The 25,994-nt window shown below is 43.5% G+C and overlaps 1 protein-coding gene across 4 annotated transcripts; it reads left to right on the forward strand.

Annotated features, from left to right (window-relative positions):
* Positions 1-87: 87 nt before the first annotated feature.
* XRCC6 (X-ray repair cross complementing 6) lies at positions 88-25,963 on the forward strand. 4 transcript variants are annotated; one of them, XM_008144567.3, is made up of 13 exons: positions 88-161; positions 742-832; positions 4,698-4,810; positions 8,368-8,506; positions 8,756-9,010; positions 10,008-10,191; positions 15,959-16,145; positions 18,717-18,885; positions 19,735-19,896; positions 21,945-22,074; positions 22,276-22,376; positions 23,691-23,804; positions 25,607-25,963. In XM_008144567.3, the coding sequence occupies exons 2-13, from the start codon at positions 757-759 to the stop codon at positions 25,801-25,803; spliced, it is 1,827 nt and encodes a 608-aa protein (XP_008142789.2). In that variant the 5' UTR covers positions 88-161; positions 742-756; the 3' UTR covers positions 25,804-25,963. The 4 variants fall into 4 exon arrangements, with proteins under 4 accessions (XP_008142789.2, XP_054575549.1, XP_054575551.1 ...); XM_054719574.1 differs by having other exon boundaries at positions 158-183; XM_054719576.1 differs by lacking the exon at positions 88-161 and having other exon boundaries at positions 814-832; positions 4,753-4,810.
* Positions 25,964-25,994: the final 31 nt, after the last annotated feature.

The following is a 25,994-nucleotide window of genomic DNA, read 5'->3' on the forward strand; positions in this document are numbered from 1 at the left end:
GATTTGTAGGAAAAGCCGCTTGCGGGAGTGGGCGTGTCCTTTGACAGGAAGAGTACGCGCTGTGCGTGATGACGTAGGGCGTTGATTGGAAGAGAGACCTGTAGCTCGCGGGTACCGGCGCTCCACCTTCAGCCCAAGTAGACCTCCTCCTTGCGCTCGGGGTAGGCGGGAACCGTCCTTGTTGTGCGTGTTGCTGGCGGGTCAGGGTTGGCCGGGTTCTGCTTCGCCCCCTCAGACTTGCGCGTCCCCCTCCCCTGGCTGCAGGGCTGCGTCGGCCAGGAGTGTGCGGCCTGAGTGTAGAGACAGCCTCTGGTTCCTGCCTCCTGCGGGAGGTGGCACGCGGCCTTGGAGGCCCGCCTGCACTGGAGACTCCACTGGGCATGGCCGGCTGAGGAGTTGAGGGAGACTTGGGGGCGGGATGAGGACAGATGGGTCCACTGGAGGACCAAGTATCCTGGAGCGTGAATCCCTCAAGTCCTGATGGTGCCCGTGGTGGAACGGAACTTGCACATCGATCAGAGTGGCCACCCTGAGCCACCACCTTAAGGGATAACTAAGGCGAGGCTGCTGGAGTGATGCCCACTCACCTCTGAGTCTCAGTTACCGAGAGTTCTCCAGGCGGCAGGAGCCAGCATCCACATTCCTCACGAGTAACCACTAGCCCTTAGAACAGATCTCAAAGGAATAGATACTTTTAGGTTTAAATTTGCTCGATACTGAACTTAACTTTCTTTCATCTAGTGACCAGTTACCAACATGTCAGCGTGGGAGTCTTTTTACAAAAACGAGGGCGATGAAGAAGAAGAACAGGAGGAGGGCCTTGACGCAGGCGGTAGGTGACTTGACAATGTTTACATGCACCGTTGTGTATGTGGAAGACTCCCTCCTGTCTCTGCTGGGTGTCCTGTGCTGTCTGATGGCCTCCCTTTCTCTCCTGAGGACCTCAGATGCCTTTCTCCCTTTGCACTTTGCAGAGCTACCCTAGGCTCTTTCATCCATGTCCTGCTCTAGACTATGGGACATTTCTAGCTTAAACTTTTGCTGGGCATTGACTGGTAGATTGACATCTGTGGAGCTCCAATAAATGGCTCTGAACAGTGGTATCTTTTGTTACCTTAGATGATTCAGGTAAGCCTCTTCCTGTTCCAGGAAAGTAGTTTTCTGTTGTTGTTGTTTTTTAATCCTCACGTTAGGTCATGTCTTTGTTGATTTTAGAGAAGAAGAGGGAGAGAGAGAGAGAAACATCGATCAATTTGCCTCCCACATGCACCCCAATCAGGGATCGAACCCACAACCTTAGGTATGTGCCCTGACCAGAAATCAAACCTGAAGCCTTTCAGTGTACAGGAGGATGCTCCAACCAACTGAGCCACCCGTCCAGGGCCCATCAAAATAGTCTTACTCATTCTAGTACCTCAGTACAAAAATGCCTTCCTACAATAATCGCAGCAACCAGAGTGCTAGTAAACATTAGCAACACAGTTACAACTGTCAGTCCCTAACCATAACCTCCAGGTTTGGGGGTATATGTTCAGCCAACACACTGGCACACAGGACAAAGAAAGAGATATAAGGGATACATGTATCTGTATACTGTTTAATTTGTCTGAAAACTTTAAAATGTTTTTATTAGAATTGAGAAACAGGAAATATTGAAAACAGAGAATGTTTATTATAATCTATATAATCTATCACCCTAACACAACTACTACTAGCATTTTGGTATTTTGCATATTTCTTTCATATACCTTCATTCTGCATATTCCCTAACTACATATATATGTTTTTCTTTGTTTCTGAGTTTTTTGTTGTTGTTTTAAATTATATTTTATTGATTTTTTACAGAGAGGAATTGAAAGGGATAGAGAGTTAGAAACATTGATGAGAGAGAAACATCGATCAGCTGCCTCCTGCACACCTCCCACTGGAGATGTGCCCGCAACCAAGGTACATGCCCTTGACCAGAATCGAACCCGGGACCCTTCAGTCCGCAGGCCAATGCTCTATCCACTGACCCAAACCGGCTAGGGCTGTATCTGAGTTTTTATATAGCTGTAATCATAGTGCATATACAATAATTTAAAAACAATTTTTTTTGTTAATCCTCACCTGAGGATATTTTTTTCCATTGATTTTTAGAGAGAGCAGAAGGGAGGGAGGGAGAGAGAGAGAGAAACAAACATAAATGTGAGAGAGACACATCTATCGGTTGCCTCCCGCATGTGCCCTGACTGGGACTAGGGATTGAACCTGCAACCCAGGCACATGCCTTTGACCAGGAATTGAACCTGCAATCCTTCTAGTGTGTGGGCTGACGCTCTAACCGCTGAGAACACTGGCCAGGGCTGGATCGTTTTATTATTTTCAACTGTTTACTTGAATAAATAACATTGGGGGAAATTTTGCATAAGGGTTTTTTCATATATTATTTTCTTAAGATAGATTTTTAAGAGGTAGAATTTCCTGGGTCAAGGTAGAATTTTGTTTAAGGCTCTTGACACATGGTCATATTGTTTTAATAAAAGATAGGTAATGAAATTTATTGTATTAAGCAGCAGTGTTAAAAAAGGAGACCATCAGACATATGAAGAACACATCACCCTTGATATAATTCTGCCAAAGTAAAGAAAATGTGCATGTATGAAGTCTCTCTGGGTCCGTGGTAGGAAATACAGAGGGCTCTGTAATCTACACCAAAAGAATGCAGTCAGCAAATCCAGAAGGTGGACAACTGCACATGACACAGCATTCTGGTTCTTCAACAAATATATTGTGAGGCAAAAGATGGAGGGGGTTATCTAGAGCTTACGAGGCTTCAAAAACATTAAAAAAACCCACTAGTGTTTAGGAGTGTTCGCTTGGATGAGAAAACTGCGAAGAAAAATCAGGAGGGCGCTAGCCGGTTTGGCTCAGTGGATAGAGCGTTGGCCTGCAGACTGAACGGTCCTGGGTTCGATTCTGGTCAAGGGTACACGCCCGGGTTGTGAGCTCAGTCCCCAGTGGGGGGCATACGAGAAGCAGCCAATCAATGATTCTCTCGCATCATTGATGTTTCTGTCTGTCCCTCTCCCTTTCTCTCTGAAATCAATAAAAAAATATTTTTTAAAAAAGAAGAAAAATAAGGAGGTGAAGTCAGGATAGGGTTACTCTTGGGAGTGTTATCGGATAAATGTGTGGATGGTCTTTCTCCATTGCTAGTGGGAGTGGGGTTCTTGGGGTACCACTGATAGAAGAATTTCCAGAGGCCCCTGTGGGAGGATGAGATATGGTAGAAAGCTTTATTTTTGTGGAATTACATCCTTGGGCTTATAAAGTCCCATTTCCATTGGATTCCAGTCTTGGAAAATGTATAGCTGGGGATTCAGTAGAACTAAAAGCAAAGTCTGCTTAATACAATAAATTTAATTACCTATCTTTTATTAAAACAATATGATCATATGTGTCAAGAGCCTTAAACAAAATTCTACCTTGACCCAGGGAATTCTACCTCTTAAAAGTTTATTTTAAGAAAATAATGTATGTCCAAAATGTCTGTTCTAGTATGAAGCTGGATCCAGTTTAGCATTAGGCTAGTTGCAGTCTATTAATCCATTGTATGTGGGGTCCACGTGGCTGTGGCCCTTTGGGCGAATGTAGGAGTGTGAGAACGCTGCAAGACAGTCAACTTCGGTAAGCAAGAGCACAAAAGAGCAAACTCCTTTGTTTAGGACCGTGGTCTGCAAACTGCGGCTTGCGAGCCACATGCGGCTCTTTGGCCCCTTGAGTGTGGCTCTTCCACAAAATACCACGGCCTGGGCAAGTCTATTTTGAAGAAGTGGCGTTAGAAGAAGTTTAAGTTTAAAAAATTTGGCTCTCAAAAGAAACTTCAATCGTTGTACTGTTGATATTTGGCTCTGTTGACTAATGAGTTTGCTGACCACTGGTTTAGGAGATTAAATATCTTAAAACTTCCTGAGCTTGCAGTGGTCACACCTACTGGTACTCTGGCCAATGACCTGTTCCCAGGTGTGGCTGACAGACAAGCACCTGACCTATATCATCCAGACTTTATTGGTCATGCATCTAAACTGCAGCTTCCTGGCAAAGCTGCACAAATCACATGCCCATAATATTTGGCCTGCCCTTTGCTCCTTTCCAGTTATTCATAACTAGGTTAAATTACAGTGCTATCAGGAGGAGGCTCAGCATTGTAATTGGGAGGGCACATGGAGAGGGCTTCTGGGTGACTGGCAAGATTCACTGTGGGTAGTGGTTTTAAGGGTATTCATCACATATAATAAAAGGCTAATATGCAAATTGTCCCCTCCATGGGGAATTCAACTGGGAGTTTAACCAGGGGGCGGGGCTGGCCAGCCAACCTCCTGTGGCCCCTTCCCCTGGCTGGCTCCACCCCCAATCCCACCCCTCTCCCCTGCACCCCAATTGGGGGCAGGGCTGGCCCACCAACCGCCTGCCACCCCTCTCCCCTGGCTTGCTTGGCCTGATTGCCCCGATCAAGGTGGGCCAGCCAGACCCCACCAGTGCACAAACTTGTGCACAAATTTGTGCACTGGGCCTCTAGTCTTATAATAATTTCATCAGGCTATACTTCTGCTTAATGGGCTTTTCTCTATTTGTTTTATATAAATAATAAACATGATAAAATATGAACATAAGGGCAAGCATTTCCTTCCTTTTTTTTTTTTTCCCCCCTGTAGGAGAATATACATATTCAGGAAGAGATAGTTTGATTTTTTTGGTTGATGCTTCTAGGGCCATGTTTAAATCAGAAGGTGAAGATGAAATGACTCCTTTTGACATGAGCATCCAGGTAAGACTTCAACTTTTTATTTAAAACAAACAAAACCCCAAAGTATTAACACTACTTTTAAAAATATGGGCTCTGTGTGAAAATTTTGTTTGTGAATGATAAATGGTGGTTAGCCTCCTATGATGGCTATGTGTAAAAGTGTGCAGTGTTGGAGAACAGGCCCATTTTATTCTGGATTTGAACTCCGGACCTAGGAATACATTGCTCCCACCTTCGGCATTAGCCCTGGTAGTAGAAGTGGGCTGCTCCGTTCCAGTAATTATTGCATGGAAATGAGTCCTCTTGTAAGTGATATTTGGAAGTTGGGTGTTACCTGTGGTTGAAAAAGATTATTACAACAAAAAGACAAAAAAAAAACAATTAAAAAATGGGCATAGGACTTGAATATACATGTGTCTAAAGATATGCAAATAGCCAACAAATACAGGAGAAGATTCTGAACATCTTTAGTCATTAGAGAAATGCAGATCAAAAGCACAATGAGATATCTCACCCACTAGGATGGCTATAATTACAAAAAAAAAGGAGGAAAATAAGAAGAATGTGGAGAAACTGGAAGCCTCATACATTGATAGTGGGAATGGAAAATGGATCAGCTGCTGTGGAAAACAGTTTGGCAGTTCCTCAGAATTCTGTATAGAATTACAGTCTGACCCAGCAATTCTCCCAGGTGTATACCCAACAGAATCACGTACTCAGATTCTGATTCTGTCACTTAATAAACTGTCTGATGTTTAATGTTTGAAGAGTTGCCCAACCTCTTGGTATCTGTTTTCTCATCTGTGAAATGGAGAGAATAATAGTATCTTCCATATCAAGTTGTGAGAATTAGTTTGTTTTGTGTTTTTTTTTTTAAATATTTTTATTGGGTTTTTTACAGAGAGGAAGGGAGAGGGATAGAGAGTTAGAAACATCAATCAGCTGCCTCCTGCACACCCGCCACTGGGGATGTGCCCGCAACCAAGGTACATGCCCTTGACCTGGAATCGAACCTGGAACCCTTCAGTCCACAGTCTGACGCTCTATCCACTGAGCCAAACCAGTTAGGGCTTAGTTTGTTTTTAAAAATAATTTTTTTTAACTTAAAAAAAATATTTGTATTGATTTTTAGAGAGAGAGGAAGGGAGAAAGAGAGAGAGAGAGAGAGGAACATAGATGTGAGAGTGAACCTTTGATGGCTGCCTCCTGCCCATGTGCCCTGACTAGGAACGGAAACAGCAACCTTTTTGGTGTATAGGACGACGTTCCAACCAACTGAGCACCTGGCCAGGGCTAGTTTAGTTTTTTAAAATGAGGTGTAATTCACATAACAGAATTAACCTTTCTAAAGTGTACAGTTCAAAGGTATTTAGTCATTCACAGTGTTGTGTAACCACCACTTCTGTCTCATTCCAAAACATTTTGAAGTGGATAAACAAAATATTTATACCTACATTGTAATATTACTCAGACATAAAAAGAAATGAAAAAACTGATACATGCCACAAGGTGAATGAACATGGAAAACATATTAAGTGAAAGAAGCCAGACAAATGAAATGGAGAATAGATAATCCATAGAGGATGCAGGTTGGTCGTTCCCTAGGGGCAGGGGGAGGGAGGAATGGGGAGCGATGGTGTAATGGGTATGGCGTTTGCTGTGGAGGTGGTGAAAATATTTTGGAACGAGATAGAGGTGGTGGTTACACAACATTGTGAATTTATTAAATACTACTGAATTGCTCACTTTAAAATGATTAACTTTGTTATATGAATTACACCTTAATGAAAAAGGTCACTCACTATTCATAGAAAAGAATTTCTAAACATTTACTGTATATCTCAGGTTTCATATTTTTAGAGTTTGGCACCAAACAAGCAGACAGTTCTTGCAGTTGGCAGATCAGAATATCTTGGCCTCTAAAAACAGAATTAATGAAAATCAATCCTTAACTTTAAAGCAGTGCTTTTCAAACTTTAGCCTGCACCAGTCACCTGCAGGGGCTTGTTAACACGGACTGCGGGGCTTTCCCCCAGAGTCTGTAGGTCTAGAGCCGGGACTAAGAATTGGCATTTCCAGCAAGTTCCCAGGTGATGCTGATGCTGCTGGTTTGGAGTCGCTCTTGGAGGAGCACTGCTTTAACCTTTTTGGGATCACGGCCCTCTCTTTACAATGTGATGGAAACTATGTACCCTCTCCCCAGAAAGACACACTAACAATTCTACATGTACTTTCAAAGGGTTCGAGGAACCCTTGATGCCTAAAGAACCCAGAAGAAAATGTAGTAGTATGTAGCGAATAAGTGAGACATTCACAGATGAGCATAATGTGTTTGATAAGAAGCAATGAAAAAAAGTTTTCTGTAATTCAATGTTAGTTTTCTTTTGTGTGTGTTTTTATTTCTTAGACTCTATAAGAAGGCCTCACCAAATTTTTGTAAGTATTTATAGACTGCTCAAAAAATAGAAGGAAGTGTTTGTAGAAATGACTACTTGCCATGCAGATTATTGTCAATGAGTAACATACTATAAGTTCTGCATTTAACGAGAGAATTGCTATGGAGGAAGGCTGCTTAGAAGCTCAGGCAGGACATGGAGGGGTCACCATCCTGGTTTATTCCTCAGCTTTACAGATTCAGAAACTTAATTTTGTCAGTGTCCCCAGAATTAAATAGGCTGCTGGGACAGACCAACTCTTCAGAGACACTAATTTACCAGATGCTGACATTAGTTTCAATAGGTAGCTAGACCTCTCCTGGTATACTGATGTTTTTTATTTTATTTATTTATTTTATTTTTAAATATACTTTTATTGATTTTAGAGAGGAAGGGAGAGGGATAGAGAGATAAAAACATCAATGATGAGAGAGAATCATTGATCAGCTGCCTCCTGCACATCCCCTACTGGGGATCGAGCCTGCAACCCAGGCACGTGCCCTTGATCAGAATCAAACCCGATACCCTTCAGTCCGCAGGCGGATGCTCTATCCACTGAGCCAAACCAGCTAGGGCTATACTGATGTTTTTAATTGTGTAATTAAGCAAATTGTATTTTAGAAAATGCTGTTAGTAGTTATGACTTTTTTTCAGGTCACATATACTTATTGCTAGCTTAACCCTTTTATACACGTAATTATTTTATAAATGTAAATTCTGTTTCTTAGTATCAAGCTACTTAAGGAAAGATCAAGTGGCCTGACCAAAACCCAGCCAGTTAGTGTGTGACATCAGTGAGACTAATATCCAGGTTTTCTGACTCCATTACTGGGCTTTTCCCATAAGGCAGTTTCCTCCCTGAGTATATACATGTTTTAAATTTCTGACTTCTTATGGTAAGGACTGCTTATACTTCTATTATATACTTATTGCACTCTGCTTTTTGTTATAGTGTAATATATCTGCTCATCACTCTCACTGATTCATGAATTTCCTGAAGGTAGAGGTCATACCTTATTCTAATGCCATGTATACATTCAGCAAATATAGATTAAGCACCTACTATGTGCCAGGCACTTATGGAGTTTAAGTTTAGTGGTAAGTAGTTAAACATTAATTGAATTTTTGTTTTTATTTTTTCAGTGTATCCAGAGTGTGTACACCAGTAAAATCATAAGCAGTGATCGAGATCTCTTGGCAGTGGTGTTCTATGGTACCAAGAAGGACAAAAACTCAGTGAATTTCAAAAATATTTACGTCTTACAGGAGCTGGATAATCCAGGTCAGTGTATTCTAAGATTACCTTTTCCCTTACATGTTTTCCCTGAACAAAGAGATGTGGAGAAGGAAGCAGATGACACCTTGATTAAGAGTATGCTTTCCTGCACTAGGGCTCTTATTAGGGTGTGGACTTTTGCTGACTGGGTTAAACAGCTCGGTGACGAATGGACCTCTGGCCCTCCCATTGGCCTGGTACAGGTGTCCGCTGACACTGACTTTTCTGCCCATTTGACTCCCTGTCTCTGATCAGGTGCTAAACGAGTGTTAGAGCTTGCGCAGTTTAAGGGGCAGCAGGGAAAGAAACATTTCCAAGACCTGATTGGCTGTGGATGTGACTACTCACTAAGTGAAGTGCTGTGGGTCTGTGCCAACCTCTTTAGCGATGTCCAGTTCAAGATGAGCCATAAGAGGATCATGCTGTTCACCAATGAAGATGACCCCCATGGCAATGACAGTGCCAAAGCCAGCCGGGCCAGGACCAAAGCTGGGGATCTCCGTGACACAGGTCGGCATTTCCCCGTTCTTTTAAATTGGCACTTAATTTTATTGCTTCTTTATAGCTGATGTCAAACATTTGCTTTTCACCTTTCAGAGTAAAATGAAAGAATAACATGCAGCTAGAGGAGACACTTGTGTAACATTCCCAGGGAAAATGGGCAGGCCATTAGCAGTCTAAAGGACTCCACTAGAGCAAGATTTTCTTGATTTTAATGCTACTGTGAATACTAGTTATTTGAATATGTTGTCTGAAGTCATTATACAGCTGGCTCCCTTAGCCACTTTCTCTAATTCCCGAAATGTTTATAATCAGCCTAGTTCTTTGGGATCTTTATTTATTTATTACTAGAGGCCCAGTGCATGAAAATTCATGCACTGGAGGGGGGATCCCTCAGCCTGGCCTGCCTCCTCTCACAGTCCGGGAGCCTTCAGGGGCAGGAGGTGACCCGGGATCAGGGGAAGGCAATGCCCCCATCACGTCTCTGCTGCTGCCACTGCCAGCAGCGCAAGCCTCGGCTGGCTCTGGTTACCTGAGCCTCCTCAGGTGGCCCTGGGCGGCTAGGCAGCTGCCGTCCAAGGCTTGCCTGCGCCTTGGGCCGGCTCTGGGCAGCCGGGGGGCTGAGGGGACTGGGCACCACCATCTTGTGGCTGTGGGCGCTGCCATCTTTGTGAGGGTGTGACGGTCAATTGGCATATTTCCTCTTTATTAGATAGGATTTTCAATTTTTTATTGATTTCAGAGACAGGAAGGGAGAGGGAGAGATAGGAACAATGATGAGAGAGAATCATTGATTGGCTGCCTCCCTCAGTCCCCCCTACCAGGAATTGAGCCCTCAAACCTGACCAGGAATCAAACCGTGGCCTCCTGGTTCAAAGGTCAACACTCAACCATTGAGCCACACTAGCCAGGCTCTTTGGGATCTTTAAAAAGCATATTTGAACTTAACGGAAGAAATTTCTTGCTGAAACTTGTTTCCCCTCACTTTTGTCTATCCTTGCCCCAGGTATCTTTCTTGACCTGATGCATCTGAGGAAACATGGAGGCTTTGACATATCCTTGTTCTACAGAGATATCATCAGCACCGCAGAGGATGAGGACCTAGGGGTTCACTTCAAGGAGTCGAGCAAGCTAGAAGACCTGTTGAGGAAGGTCCGAGCCAAGGAGACCAGGAAGCGCCCACTCAGCAGGTGGGCACTGAGCCTGCGCCAACTGCCCATAAGTCCTCTCACTTATCATAAGTAGTGCATAGCTTTGATCTCCCTGGCTACTTAACTCTGGGCCAGTGATGGCGAACCTATGACACGCGTGTCAGCACTGACACGCGTAACCATTCTGATGAGACACGGCCGCATGCCGAGGATGAAACATTTGCTGCTCCTGAGGATGAAACAATTGCGACTAGAGTCTTGGAGTTAGTTTTTTCCTCAAAGTGACACACTACCCGAGTTATGCTCAGTTTTTTGGCGAAGTTTGACACACCAAGCTCAAAAGGTTGCCCATCACTGCTCTGGGCTGTGCCTCTGCCTCCCTGTGTTCCTCTGAAACAGTGGTCGCCAACCACTGGTGGTCCGTGAGGTCCAAAAGGTTGGCGACCGCTGCTCTAAAAAACGTGCTTGATTTTAGGACAGCATACGTTATTTGCTTTTCTTCCCTTGAAAGAGCTGGTATATTTTTTCAAAATAACACAGCCCCTGCCCTGACCGGCGTGCCTCAGTGGTTAGGATGTCAGCCCCTGCAGTGAAGTCTTAGGTTCGATTCTCAGTCGAAGGCACATACGTGGGTTGCAGGTTCAATTGATATGTCTCTCTCACATGGATGTTTCTCTCTCTCTCCCTTCCTCTCTTCCACTCTCTCTAAAAGTCAATGGAAAAAATATCAGGTGAGAATTAACAACAAAAAATAACACAGCCCCCACTTTCTTGGGGTAAATAGTTGTGGCCTAGCAGTATCCTCAGTTGCCCTCACTAGTTTATCATCTGCTTTCTTCTCTATAAATTGGGAATAACAATAGTATCTGGTATAGAGCAAAAGCTCAATAAATGTTAGTTGTTAGCATTGTTAAAATTGTGTTATTCTGATTTCTTATAAACGAGACCAACAGAGCCAGAGAGTTAGATTACCACCTTTTCTTTTGTTTTGTTAATCCTCACCCAAGGATATCTTTTCCATTGATTTTTAGAGAGAGTGGAAGGAAGGGAAGGAGGGGGAGAGAGAGAGAGTGAAGGGGGGAGAGAGAGAGAAACATTGATGTGAGAGAAACACATTGACTGGTTGCTTCCTGCATGCCTCCAGACCGGGAACTGAACCCGCAACCCTTTGGTGCCCAGGCCGATGCTCTAACTACTGAGAAAACTGGCCAGGGCAGATTTTCTTCTTTTAGGGAACTTTGGCATTGGAATCCTAAGGGTTCCTTAGCATTTCTTAAGAGCATCAGGCTTTCATATTAGACTAGTTCCCTCAATACAGGGGGATATGACCATTGGTGGTTTCTGAGCAGTTTTCAAGGGATTACTGGTATTCTACTAGAGGATATGACATTGTAAGGAACCACGATCCCACTCATTGCTGCAGTCGTAGTGTTGTCATTGCTATCCTTTCCTCCAGGAACTGTTTCTCTTTCCTCAAGCCCCTGTTACCTCTTCCTCCTTTCTGAAGTGACGGCATGTTGTTACCACAATTTGAAAACCTACTACACCAAGCATGTCAAACTCGTGGCCCGCGGGCTGCATGCCTCCTTTATTTGGCCCATGTTAGCCTTTGAGTTTGATAGGCTTGTACTACACATTTTGGTGAGGGTGCATAAATTAAAGGGAGATTGCTTGTATTCTAGTCCTGGCCCCTTGCTGTGTGGCCTGAGGCAAGGCATGTAACTTCTCTGAGCCTCAGTAAAATGGGAGCAAAACTGAAAGCTCCTTATAGGATCGCTGTGATGATTGAACAGGATAAATGTTAGCTATTACTGTTTTGTGGAAGAGTCATTATAAGATACTTGGTATGAATAATACATTGGAGATGTTTGAGGACTATTAATGCCTTAGGCCAGTGGTCGACAAACTCATTAGTCAACAGAGCCAAATATCAACAGTACAATGATTGAAATTTCTTTTGAGAGCCAAATTTTTTAAACTTAAACTTCTTCTAACGCCACTTCTTCAAAATAGACTCGCCCAGGCCGTGGTATTTTGTGGAAGAGCCACACTCAAGGGGCCAAAGAGCCGCATGTGGCTCGTGAGCCGCAGTTTGCTGACCACGGCGTTAGGCCAAAGACCTAGAAAATTATTACACTTGTTCTTGCTATAACCAAATAATAAAATTACTTTATTGCATATTTATTGGGTGCCAGGCATTGCCTTAAAAATTCTTTGTGAATATATTAATTAACTTATTTAATCTTTTTTTAAAAAATATATTTTATTTTATTGATTTTTTACAGTGAGGAAGGAAGAGGGATAGAGAGTTAGAAACATCGATGAGAGAGAAACATCGATCAGTTGCCTCCTGCACACCCCCCACTGGGGATGTGCCCGCAACCAATGTACATGCCCTTGACCAGAATCGAACCTGGGACCCTTGAGTCTGCAGGCCGACGCTCTATCCACTGAGCCAAACCGGTTAGGGCTATTTAATCTTTAATGACAACCCTTTGAAATAGATTGAAACCTACCCATTAATAACACTTATTAACCTTAAGACATTTCAGATGAAGTTAAACATATCAAGCAACTTGTTTTGCACTGTGAGCTTCCATATTTTCCTTGACAAGTTATGACATAAACCATGATGTTATAAACTGTGATGTTATACTGTAACTTTTAAAAAATATATTTTTATTGATTTCAGAGAGGAAGGGAGAGGGGGGAGAGAGATAGAAACATCAATGATGAGAGAGAATCATGGATTGGCTGCCTCCTGCACGCCCCACACTGGGAATCAAACCATGATCTCCTGGTTCATAGGTTGGACTATAACTTTATCTTAACTCAGAGTTATGATATTTTCAAGGTTGAAAGGTACCTTAAATCATAAATGTGAAAATTTTAGACTGGGTACAGGGAGTAATGGATTTGATATTTTGGGTTAGAAATAGAACCAAGGTCACTTGAAGCCTGAGGTCTGAGTGGACCACATTGGCCAATGCTCTTTCCCAGGATACTAAAATCCAGAGGACACAACAATTTTAAAAAATTACTTTTGAAGATAATGCAGTTTTTTAATTGGTTACATGTATTGCCAGCAGCCTTTAGACAACTGATTTTAACTGAGTCAGCCAGAATAATTTAAAACAGGAAGCCACCAAATGGTTGGTGTTGTTAGTAATGCCATCTGTTACTAGGACTCACCATACGTTACCCAATTGATCTGGAAGCATAATAGCTGCTTGCTCCAGGAGCCAACATTTCTAGTTAGGACTCTGTCCCAAAGCAGTGTTCTTTCCGCCGTGTGAACCAATGTACCTTTGAACTAGTTGTAACTTGTTTAAACATGTTCTCTCTTTAAAATCAATACTCCTAAACATTCCACAACAGTAAAGATTGGGTTATTCATCTGATTCTCTTCTTCTTTTTGATAAAGATCTCTAAAGCCATAAATTTCCCTCGAACACTTTTTAGCTGTATCCTGTACCTTTTGATATGTTGTATTTTCACATTTATTTATTTGTTTGTTTGTTTTTAAGTATATTTTTATTGATTTTAGAGAGTTAGGGAGAGGGAGAGAGAGATAGAAACATCAATGATGAGAGAATCATTGCTTGGCTACCTCCTGCACGCCCCCTCCTGGGAATCAAGCCTGCAACTCAGGCATGTGCCCTTGAGTGGAATCGAACCTGAGACCCTTCAGTCCGAAGGCCGATGCTCTATCCACTGAGCCAAACCAGCTAGGGCTGTATTTTCACTTTCATTTAACTCAAAATAATTTTAAAATTTCCTTGTGATTTTATCTTTGACCTCCTGGATTATTTAGAAGTGTATTGTTTAATTTCCAAATATTTGAGGTTTTCCCAGAATTCTTTCTATTGTGGATCTCTAACTTAGTTCCATTTTGGTTAAAGAACATACTTTATATGATTTCAGTCTTTTTGGATATATTTAGACTTGTTTTGTGGCCAAGCATATGATCTGTCCTAGAGAAGGTTCCACGTGAGCTTGAAAAGAATGCATTACATGGGTTATTTTTGTGTTGTGCCTTTTTTACAATATCGTGTAGTAAATATTTTGCACATTGTCATTATTATAGAATACATTTCTAGAGGTCCTGTTGCTTCTTAAGATGTTGGTATGAATATTCTGGAGCAATATGTCATAATAGATATGTATATGAGTTTTGAATCAGACATACCAGAGTTTGAATACCAGTTTTTATTAGTTGTCTGCCCTTAAACAAGTTAGATAACATCTCTGAGCCTCAGTGCTTTCATCTGTAAAAGGACTATAATAGGGTTTATGGGCGGCAAACAACAGAAACTGACTCCTGATTAATTTCAGTATAATCAAGCAAAATCTGCACAGGGTGGGTAGCATAGGAACCAGAGTGGCAAGAACTGATGACAGTGTCTTCTAGGTGCTACTGTCAGAAAGCAACCCTCCCTCATGTCCTTCTCTGGTCACTGCTTAGGACCCAGGTTCTCAAGAGAGTAGAAGTGATGGCTTGAGTCTGGGTCAGATATATCCACGACTTGACCAGGGGAGGACATAGCACTTTGATTAGCATTCCCCCAAATCTGCTGTGGGGGAAGGGTGGTTCCCAACGAAAAATTGGGGTTTCATTGTTAAAAAAGGGGGAAGGGGTACTAGATAAGCAGAAACAACAGATAATCAACACAGTACTTGTAGGGTTATTATGACAATTAATGAATAGCAGTAAAGGGATTGGAATACTACTGAGCTCAATAAAAGTAATCATTTTTATTACAGTACATTCTTTTTTTTATAAGCTTATTCAATAATTATTTTTTAAAAAATATATTTTATTGATTTTTTACAGAGAGGAAGGGAGAAGGATAGAGAGTTAGAAACATCAATGAGAGAGAAACATCCATCAACTGCCTCCTGCACACCCCCCACTGGGGATGTGCCTACAATCAAGGTACATGCCCTGGACCAGAATCGAACCTGGGACCTTTCAGTCCGCAGGCCGACGCTCTATCCACTGAGCCAAACCGGTTTTGGCTCAATAATTATTTTTAAAAAATTGATTTCAGAGAGAGGAAGGGATAGGGAGAGAAAGATAGAAACATCAGTGATGAGAGAGAATCATCAATCAGCTGCCTCCTGTACGCCTCCCACTGGGGATGGAGCAACCCAGGCATGTGCCCTGACCTGGAATCGAATTGTGACCTCTTGGCTCATGGGCCGACGCTCAACCACTGAGCCACATATATTCTTTATCATTATTTTACATAGTTAATATATTCTGAAACTAATTTTACATAATTAATATATTCTGAAACTAATATACTGGGCAGTATATTCTTTATCATTATTTTACATAATTAATATATTCTGAAACTAATTTTTGTGGCATAGACCATGAGATAGCATTACAGCAAACTCCATTGTATTATTAAAATGAGTTATATTTAGCCCTAGCTGATTTGGCTCAGTGGACAGATCGTCAGCCTGTGGACTGAAGGGTCCCAGGTTCGATTCCGGTCAAGGGCACATGCCCAGTTTGTGGGCTCGACCCCCAGTAGGGGATGTGCAGGAGGCAGCCAAACAATGATTCTCTCTCATCATTGATGTTTCTATCTCTCTTTCCCTCTCCTTTCCTCTCTGAAATCAATAAAAATATCAATAAAATAAAAAATAAATAAAATAAAATCAGTTATATTTATATTCTAAGAGCTCATTTAGAATATAAGAGAGAATAAAACAATTTAAGTCTTGGGTGCCACTTTGGAATTTAGATAGGAAAGTAATCTTTTAGTCTATGCTTTTTTATTTTTCTGTCCTCCAGGTTGAAGTTTAAGCTCAACAAAGATATAGCATTCACTGTTGGCATTTATAATATGGTCCAGAAGGCTCTCAAACCTCCTCCAATTAGGCTTTATCGGGAAACAAATGAACCAGTGAAAACCAAGACGCGGACATTTAATGTAAATACAGGCAGTTTGCTTCTGCCAAGTGACACCAAGAGATCTCAGGTAGGCCTGCCTACTTACTGAATTTTGTCTCATTGAAGAGCTAACGGAGGGGAGATGGTGATCAGCTTAACCAGATAACTTTCATGAGCTCATCTTTCTAGCCAAGTTGTTAAAACAAAATCATTACTCTTTGAAACATGGCATCTAGATCAGAGATACCATGAGAGCTAGAAAGTTAGAGCCAGTGTTGGAAAGAGACATCAGTGAAAACTTTAGCTCTGGCCCTGGCTGGTGTGGCTCAGTTGGCTGGGTGCTGGCCCATGCACCACGAGTTGTCTGCTGGATTCCCAGTCAGGGGCACATGCCTGGGTCTCAGGTTTGATCCTCGGAAGGGGGTGTGCAGGAGGCAGTGGATCGATGTTTCACTCTCACATTGATGTTTCTCTCTCTCTTTCCCTTTCCCTTTCCCTTTCTTTCTCTCTAAAATTCAATACACTATTTTTTTTTTTTTTCTCCAAGAAAACTAGCCCTTGATCACTCAGCACAGGATGGGCTGTGTCTTACAGTTTAATTCCTTGTTCAGGTAGAATAGCAGAAAATGCTTATAGTTACTAGGAAGATGGGGAGTTAGGGAAAAGGTGTTAGGTGTCAAGTGCTTTTAAAAATGTTTTTATTTTTTTAGGGAGAGAAAATTTCCCCCCCATTTCTCCTGTGTTTTGAAATGATACACATAGGCCTTATTCATTTATTTTTAAATATATTTTTATTGATTTCAGAGAGGAAGGGAGAGGGAGAGAGAGATAGAAACATCAATGATGAGAGAGAATCATTGATCGGCTGCCTCCTGCATGCCCCCTACTGGGGATCAAGCCTGCAACCCAGCATGTGCCCTTGACGGGAATCTAACCTGGAACCCTTCAGTTTGCAGGCCAACGCTCTATCTACTGAGCCAAATCAGCTAAGGCCACATAGGCCTTTTTAAATCTGAAAGAAAAACAGAATGCAAAACATTATCTTTCCTCATCTTTTCACCTTTGTTCAATCTGTGGAAAGATTTGATATAAAAAATTACAATTAAATGAATCATCCTTGCCGAAACTGGTTTGGCTCAGTGGATAGAGCATCGGCCTGCGGACTCAAGGGTCCCAGGTTCGATTCCGGTCAAGGGCATGTACCTTGGTTTCAGGCACATCCCCAGTAGGGGGTGTGCAAGAGGCAGCTGATCGATGTTTCTCTCTCATCGATGTTTCTAACTCTCTATCCCTCTCTCTTCCTCTCTGTAAAAAATCAATAAAATATTAATAAATAAATAAATAAATAAACGAATCATCCTTCCTTTTTGATTTTGCAAAATGTGGAAGATACTCTGAAATTTTGTATAAGTTCAGGACTGGAAAGATCAATCAAGTAACTAAACTGGATATTTTGATTCAGGCGATGAGATGTTTTTTGGAGCACAAATTTTAAGCCAAAGTGTTTTGCTCTGCTTTCTGAAGGAGAGAAGAAGAAATTTCCTTTTCCATTTTGGAAGTAATTAGTTTTCCATGTTGCTTTATTCATAGGAAGCTCTTCTAGTGAGTTCCTTCCTTCCCCCCTTCTTTCTTTTACTTATTTATTATTATTCTTTAAAATATATTTTTATTGATTTCAGAGAGGAAGGGAGAGGGAGAGAGAGATAGAAACATCAATGATGAGAGAGAATCATTGATCAGCTGCCTCCTGCATGTCCCCAACTGGGGATCGAGCCCACAACCTGGCATATGCCCTGACCGAAAATCGAACCCGGGACCTCCTGGTTCCTTGGTCGACAACCAACCACTGAGCCACACTGGTCGGGCCCTTCTTTCTTTCTTTTAAATCCTCACCTGAGGACATGCTTAGAGAGAGAGAAGGAGAGAGAGAAACAAACATTGATCATTTGCCTTCCGTATGTGCCCTGCCCAGGAATCGAACCCACAGCCTTTCTATGCATGATACAATGCTCAATCAACTGAGCCACACTGGCCAGGCCTGAGTTTCTTGATCCAATGTCCCTAAAGAAAACCTCGAGGGCTCTGTCTTTCCATAAAACCCAAATTTGACTCTGTTATTAACTTCCGTAGCTAATCACATATCTAGGATCAAAATACAAACATTAAAGTGTGTGTGTGTATCTGTCTCCCACACTACCTGAGACCCAGCAACCTACCTGACTTAGGTCCTCTCAGTAAATATGTGTGGTTCGAACACCCTTTGTGTGTCAGGGATGAGCGCTCAGTACATGTAAAATGAGGGAGAGAAGCAATGCTTGAAGAGCCTGGTCTTTGGGACCAGACAGAGCTGGGTTGAAGCGTAATTCAGTTGTATAACCGGGAGCAGGTTACCAACCATTGAGCCTCAGTTCCCTTATCTGTAAAACCGTTTTAACACCTCCCACCAAGGATTGTTAGAGGTTACGTTGGGTGGCAAACCTAAAGGGCCTGCCGGCACTCAGTAAATGTTCATTTCTTGTGGTAGGGGGATGATGCCCCTGATGAGCCATACTCCTGCTCCTTAGAAGAAAGCTGGTTTTGACTTGCTAGTGTCATGTGGCAACGATTTCGAATCTCCAACAGCCTGTCTGTGTGGCCCCTCCTTGTTTCCCACCTTTAGATCTATGGGAGTCGTCAGATTGTGCTAGAGAAAGAGGAGACGGAACAGCTAAAACGGTTTGATGAACCAGGTTTGGTTCTCATCGGTTTCAAGCCCTTGCTAATGCTGAAGAAGCACCATTACCTGAGGCCCTCCCTGTTCGTGTACCCCGAGGAGTCCCTGGTTAATGGTAAGTAGCACAGACCAAGGGTAAACGAATGAGTAGCGCAGAAAACAACTTGCTGAGCCGCATTTCCTAAAGCGGTGCTAATTGGAAACTGTATAGAGTGTATTCCTGGGGTAATTAAACATACAATTTAAATATATTTTTATTGATTTCAGAGAGGAAGGGAGAGGGGGAGAGAGATAGAAACATCAATGATGAGAATCATTGATTAGCTGCCTCCTGCACGCCCCCTCCTGGGGATCAAGCCCGCAACCGGGCATATGCCCTGACCGGGAATTGAACCGATGATCTCTTGGTTCCTGGGTCGAAGCTCAACCACTGAGCCACATCAGCTGGGCTTACTGAGGTATTTTGAAAGTGTTTCATGTGCAAATAAATTTTGGAAATGTGGGACTAAACTAAACGAAGCTTCTGTAGGACCTATACTATGCCAATATGCATTATGAATGTCCAGGAGGGGGTATGGAATTGGCATTTTAAAAACTTCCTTCCTTCTTTGAGGCATCAGATAATTTGAAAAAACACACCACAAAACAAACTTTTTCCCTAATGTTGGCAATTAAAGATGGTATTAACTCAGGCATTGGGTTTATTTTACTGTCCAGACCTATAGTCTTCTGTGCTATAGCTAATGAACCCCCTGATTTGACTGATTTTCATTAATAACTGGGGCTATGTCATTAACCTAAAGAAAGTAAAAGTGAACTGACATTAATAATTCACATTTGAGGCATCCATTCTCATTCCTGTCCCCTCAGCTCTGGATCCATTACCCCTTACCTATTAAAGGATCATAAACCCTTTGAAGAAAGTGGAAGAAAAATTACCCCTAAAGGGATGTTTGTTTTGCAGGGAGCTCCACCCTGTTCAGTGCTCTGCTCACCAAGTGCCTGGAGAAGGAAGTCGTGGCAGTGTGCAGGTACACCCCCCGCCAGAACATCCCCCCTTATTTTGTGGCCTTGATGCCACAGGAAGAGGAGCTGGATGACCAGAAAATTCAAGTGACTCCCCCAGGTATGTGGCAGAGAGATTCTCCGGGCTTCTGAGCCTTGTCAGGCTTTGGAATCCCTCACGGATTCGCAGGACCAGAGTCGCCAGGAGTGGGCCCTGGGAAGTGTGTGTTTTTAAGGTTTCACAGGTGAGCCTGATGAGTAGCACAGAAAGCACATGTGGTTGTACAGTGCACGGCACGTGCTGTCAACAAGGCAGCTCTGCAGCCGGCATTGAGGGCCGACGGCACAGAGACTGTTTGCAGGCTGCTGACGCCAGTCCATGGGGTCTGACTGCTGGCACCGTTCTTTACCAGAAGCCACTGTTTGGCACCCTTGTAAGGTTTAGTGTCTGGTTTATCTCCTCTAAACACCAAGGCAGTGAGGTCTAGTGCAAGGCCCATGAGTTCTGAAGTCAGACTTGACTTTATCTTATGCTGTGTATCTGCAAGTTTACTTGCTTTTGTTGTAGGCCCATCTCTGCCACTTGTTAGCTGGCCAGATTGGGCAAGTAATGTCACATTTCTGCTTCTACTCCTTATCTGCAGAGATGAGACTTCTGGAACACCTTTCTCTCAAGGTTGTCTCACATTTGAAATAAGTTAATAAACATACAAGTGCCTAGTGCAGAGTAGCCTACAGATGGTGGTCTTCATCTTTAACCATGCTAATAAATTCTAACTTCATAAAGTATTATATTTCTAACCCTGATCATCACAATGCTCAGAAATAGCTTTGTATGTCAGTTATTAAGCTTTTCTCTCTCTGCTCCAAATTCACCCTTTATTGTTCTGAGGCTAAGAATCTCCAAACCCAATTTCCCCTTTTAAAAGAAGTTTTTTATTGATTTTTAGAAAGAGAGGAAGGGAGAGAGATAGAAACATCAATGATGAGAGCCTGGCTAGAGTGGCTCAGTTGTTGAGCATCGACCTATGGACCAGGAGGTCACGGTTCGATTCCTGGTCAGGGCACATGCTCGGGTTGTGGGCTCAATCCCCCGTGGGGGGCATGCAGGAGGCATCCGATCAATGATTCTCTCTCATCATTGATGTTCCAATCTTTCTCTCCCTTCCTCTCTGAAATTAAAAAAAAGAAAGAAAAAGGAACATCAATGATGAGAAAGGAACATCGACTGGCTGTCTCCTGCACGCCCCTACTGGGTATCGAGCCCACAACCTGGCATGTGCCCTGACCAGGAATCAAACCGTGACCTCTTGGTTTATGGGTTGATGCATAACCACTGAGCAACCCTGGCCGGGCAACCCAGTTTCTCCTTTTCCAGCTGGCTGTGGGTGAGGCTCTGCGAGAGTAGGTGCTAAAAGGAGATAACAGGGCAGAGGAGAGCGAGGGGACTTGCTCCTCCCTCTTGCCCAGTGCTATTGGCACTGCCCTCAGGGGCACTTCCCAGGGCAGCAGCTTGGTTCCAGTCTCCAGATTTTTCAGTCTTTCTAGAACCAGCCAGTGACTGGAACAAGATCAGCCTGATTGCCCTCACCTCTTCCCTTTCAGCATGTGGTGGAGGCTGAGGAAATAAAGAGGGGCTCAGAGGAGGGACTGGTGGAGCTGGGACTTAGTCCTTAGGGAGCGGGCACTGTCCAGCTGGCTCTAGTGTATCAGAGAAGTTGGAGGTGGGACCAGCTGCTGCGCCCAGGTAAAGAGCCCTGGCAGTGATAGGAACAGGAAGTATATGGGGAGGAGCACTGCTGCCTTGGGGTTGCCCTCTTGAGGGAGTGTGTTAGGCAGATGATATCAGAAAGTAGCTGGTAAAGGAAAAATGGGGCTGGCAGGGTCCCAGCCCCCGCATCACAGGACATAGAAGGGTGAATGTGGCCCTGGCCAGGTAGCTCACTTGATTAGAGCGTCCTCTTGATGCACCAAGGTTATGGGTTCAATCCCTGGTCAGGGCACATACAGGAATCAGCTGATAGATAGGATAACAAATTGATGTATTTCTCTCTCTCTCTTTAAAAAAATAAAAAGACGGGTGAATTTGGAGCTGAGGGACAAATGACAACTCAATCACTGAAACCTTTTGTTAAGTCAGCTCTCAGAAGTCTTCTCTCTTTCCTTCAGGCTTCCATCTTGTCTTCTTACCCTATGCCGATGACAAACGGAAGGTGCCCTTTCCTGAACAAGTCCTGGCAAACCCAGAGCAGGTGGACAAGATGAAGGCTGTTGTTCAGAAGCTCCGCTTCAAATACAGGTGAGTAGTGGGTCAAGCACTGGCTTGCTTCTGGAACTGCCTCCTGAGTTGAAAGTCCCTTTTAAAATCCTCACCTGAGGGTATGTTTTCTCAGCTGACCTGGGACCTGCCCTGAGTTGGGCTAATTCAATTTTATTATTTTTAAAATGTTTACATTTTTATTTTAAAATGTACTTGTTTCCATTATGATTATCTTAACAGAAGTGACAGCTTTGAGAACCCAGTGCTGCAGCAGCACTTCAGGAACCTGGAGGCCTTGGCTTTGGACTTGACGGAGCCCGAACAAGCAGAAGATCTGACATGTAAGAAGGCCGCGACTGAGGGAGGAGTTCCTGTGGGAGGCTTTCTATTCGATCTCGCTCTGGACAGTAATGTGGATGGATTTCCTAGCACCCTCTTGAGACTTAACCTCGTTGTCCAGCCCATCTCTGTCTCATTTTCTAGACTAGCTTAGATGGTGCTGTGAGAGTGGAAAGTGCCAGGCTTCTGAAACCTGCCTCTGAACTAGGCCATCCCTTGACTACATGATGGTTTAAAAAAAAAAAAAAAAAAAAGTTCTATACCATTTATTGAGTGTTTACTGTGTGCCAGGTACTATCCTATGTGCTCACTCATTCAATCCTCATAACGGTGAGGTAGGCACTGTATTTGCCTTGGGTAATGCTCCGGGCACCCCAACCACTCCCGCTGTCTGCCTCCACACCTCATTCCGTCACTGGGTCTTGTCAGTTCTATCCCTTTTCATGTTTATGGTCCAAGCCCATGCCCCACCCCACCCTTACACACACTGCTTCAACCTTCTGTCTTACCTGCCTTCAGTTCATACTCCACACAGCTGTCAGGTGATCTTTCTAAAATGCAGATCTGATCCTGTCGCTCCCCTGCTCATAGCTCTTCAGTGTTCCCCACTGTTCTTGTGATGAGTTTTAGTTCCTGGGCAGGCTTTTGAGGTTTCTATCACCTCACTATGCCTGCTTTTCCAGCCTCCTTCCTGGTCCTGCCCTCCTCACACCCTATCTTCAAGCTGTATATTACCTGCTGTTTCTCACCCCAGTGCCTTTTGCTGCTTGGAATAGTGTATCTGCCTGAGGAAGAACAATCAGCTTTCCCCAAAGCCTTTCTTGACCCCCACCCCCACTCAGGGGTCCAGTGTGGCCTGTGCAGGCTCTTCATGGCATTGCCCAGCTGTGTGGCTTCTGTTTTTACCACCTCCTTTCCCTGATTCAACTGTAGGCCTACTGAGAGCCTAGACTTGTAGACTTGTTTGAATCCCCAGAATCCAGCCCAGTTCTCAACTCTACCACTCCCCAGCTGCGTGACCTCAGGCACGTCATTTAACCTCTGTTTTCCTCTCTGTAAAATCGGTAGACAAACTTACCTACTCCAGAGGTAAACAAAGCTTAGAAGGCTGTCCGGCTATAGTAAGTGCTCATTGAATGCAGTTGTTAGAGGTACTTGGTAAATGTCAGACAAAATTTGTTGAATGTTCTCATGGCCAGGTCAGCTGCCCGCTTGTGGACCCTTCCTTCCCCGACTCCCCCAGCCCCATTACGTGCTTACAGGAAGCCAGGGTTTGTGACTCGCCAGGCCACCTTTCCTATGTTTTGATTTTCTAGTGCCGAAGGTTGAAGCAATGGATGAAAGACTGGGTTCCCTTGTGGATGAGTTTAAGGAGCTTGTCTACCCACCAGATTACAACCCTGAGGGGAAAGTTCCCAAGAGAAAACAAGGTGAGAGCTGGGTGTGGACATCCTGTGGGTTATTTCCAGAAGTTGTCGTTATGGTCCTACCGCAGAGGATAATGACCCTTCCGAAATTTCTATGCAAACCTACATACTTATATATACAAAGGCATATTTCAGCATAAGTGGAATAATATTCACATTGTTTCTAGTTTATTGTGTTACTCAGCTGTATATGTTGAACAGTTATTTTTATCCATACTTACTTATCTACCTCATTTAAAAATATAAGACTACAGCCCTGGCCGGTGTTTCTAAGTGGTTAGAGCGTCAGCCCACACACCAAAGGGTTTCAGGTTCAATTCCCAGTCAAGGGCACAAGCCTGGGTTGCAGGTTCGATCCCTAGCCCCAGTCGGGGTGCTTGCAGAAGGCAACCAGTTAATGTCTCTTTCACATCAACATTTCTCTCTCTCTCTTTTCCCCCACTCCTACCTTTCTACTCTCTCTAAAAATCAATGAGGGAGCCCAGCCAGCATGGCTCAATGGTTGAGCATCGACCTGTGAACCAGTAGGTTACGGTTTGATTCTTGGTCAGGGAACATGCTTGGGTTGTGGGCTCTATCCCCAGTAGAGGACATGCAGGAAGCAGCTGGTCAGCGATTCTCTCTCATCATTGAGGTTTCTATCTCTCTATTCTTCTACCTTCTCCCAAATCAATAAAAATATATTTTAAAAAATCAGTGGGGGGCCCTAACTGGTTTGGCTCAGTGGATAGAGCGTCGGCCTGAGGACTCAAGGGTCCCAGGTTCGATTCCGGTCAAGGGCATGTACCTTGGTTGCAGGCACATACCCAATAGAGAGTGTGCAGGAGGCAGCTGATCGATGTTTCTCTCTCATCGATGTTTCTAAGTCTCTATCCCTCTCCCTTCCTCTCTGTAAAAAATTAATAAAATATATATTTTTTAAAAATCAGTGGGGGAAATATATAAAAAACAAAAAACAAAAAATAAGGCTATATAGTGCTTCATTGGATAGATGCGCTAGTTTATCCAGCCAGCCCTTTATTGATGGATGTGCTGCAGTGAACATGGACCACCATCGTGTACTTGTGTGAGCAGATCTATAGGATAAATTCTTAGCACTGTAATTGCTGGTTCAGGGTGTAAACATTTCAAGTTTTTGTCAGTTTACCTCTGAAAAGGGGTAGTTTATATCCTGTCCAAGAAGGGTTGGGTGTGTTTCCCTACACTCTCACCAATCCTGGACTTTATATACTATTTTTTTTTTTTAATTTTCACAAAAAATAAGAGGGGAAATTATTCCGTTTTGATTTGCAATTCTCCAATTATGAGTGAAATGTAGTTTTCTTGGGCTTTTTAGGGTGGGTGTGGCCGTGGTGCTTTATCCTTTTAGCATCAGAAGTGCCTCTAGTGCCGTGGGAATATAGCTCTTCCTGTTCTGTGGGAATGTGCACTCGTGCTGTACATACTTGTTTATCTCGCTCAGCCTGCACATTCTTTTCACCGAGCAGGTCCGTTGGTACTTACTTTGTGCTCTGGAAATGCTTTTGGAAGGAGAGAGGGAGGGAATGATGACTTGCTCATTTAGAGTGAGACCAGTTTTGGGTAACTGATGGCACTCAGAGTACTCTTAACACCCTCTAGGTTGATAGTTTTGATTTTATGCCTAAGTGAAGCTGCCTATCAAGACACTATCTCCCCAGTGTTCTAAGCGGGCATCATGGCTTATGGAAAATGTCTGCCTGCAGGCCAGATCATGAGGGGCCTATGCGTGTAGTTGGGATGCCACCGGTAGCATTTCCATTCACTCCTCCTGACCTTTCCCCCAGGTGATGAAGGTGCTGGAAGCAAAAGGCCCAGGATGGAGTTATCGGAAGAGGAACTGAAGGCCCACGTCAGCAAGGGCACGCTGGGTAAGCTCACTGTGCCCGTGTTGAAGGAAGCCTGCAGGGTGTATGGACTGAAGGGCGGGATGAGGAAGCAGGAGCTGCTGGATGCGCTGGCCAAGCACTTCCAGAAGGACTGACAGAGACCCTCCGTCCGCCACCCTTCCACCTGTAGCCAGGCTGCCTGACAGAAGCCAGAACTTTACATTTATGAGACTTTCTGTTGCTAAGGAGGCAAAGTAGTCCTCCCACCTTGTTGTGCCTTATTCTGTCTGAATAGAGCCCTAATTTTGTACTGTATACTGTTCTTTAGTGTGAAAGAAACACGTGT

This window comes from Eptesicus fuscus, chromosome 7 (assembly GCF_027574615.1).
Source record: "Eptesicus fuscus isolate TK198812 chromosome 7, DD_ASM_mEF_20220401, whole genome shotgun sequence".
Lineage (NCBI taxonomy): Eukaryota > Metazoa > Chordata > Mammalia > Chiroptera > Vespertilionidae > Eptesicus > Eptesicus fuscus.

Excerpts from the sequence above, each read along its gene's own strand:
- XRCC6 (XM_008144567.3), top strand. The coding sequence starts at position 757 with ATGTCAGCGTGGGAGTCTTTTTACAAAAACGAGGGCGATGAAGAAGAA. Across the intron at positions 833-4,697 it reads GGAGGGCCTTGACGCAGGCG|GAGAATATACATATTCAGGA; the intron begins GTAGGTGACTTG and ends TCCCCCCTGTAG. Across the intron at positions 8,507-8,755 it reads ACAGGAGCTGGATAATCCAG|GTGCTAAACGAGTGTTAGAG; the intron begins GTCAGTGTATTC and ends GTCTCTGATCAG.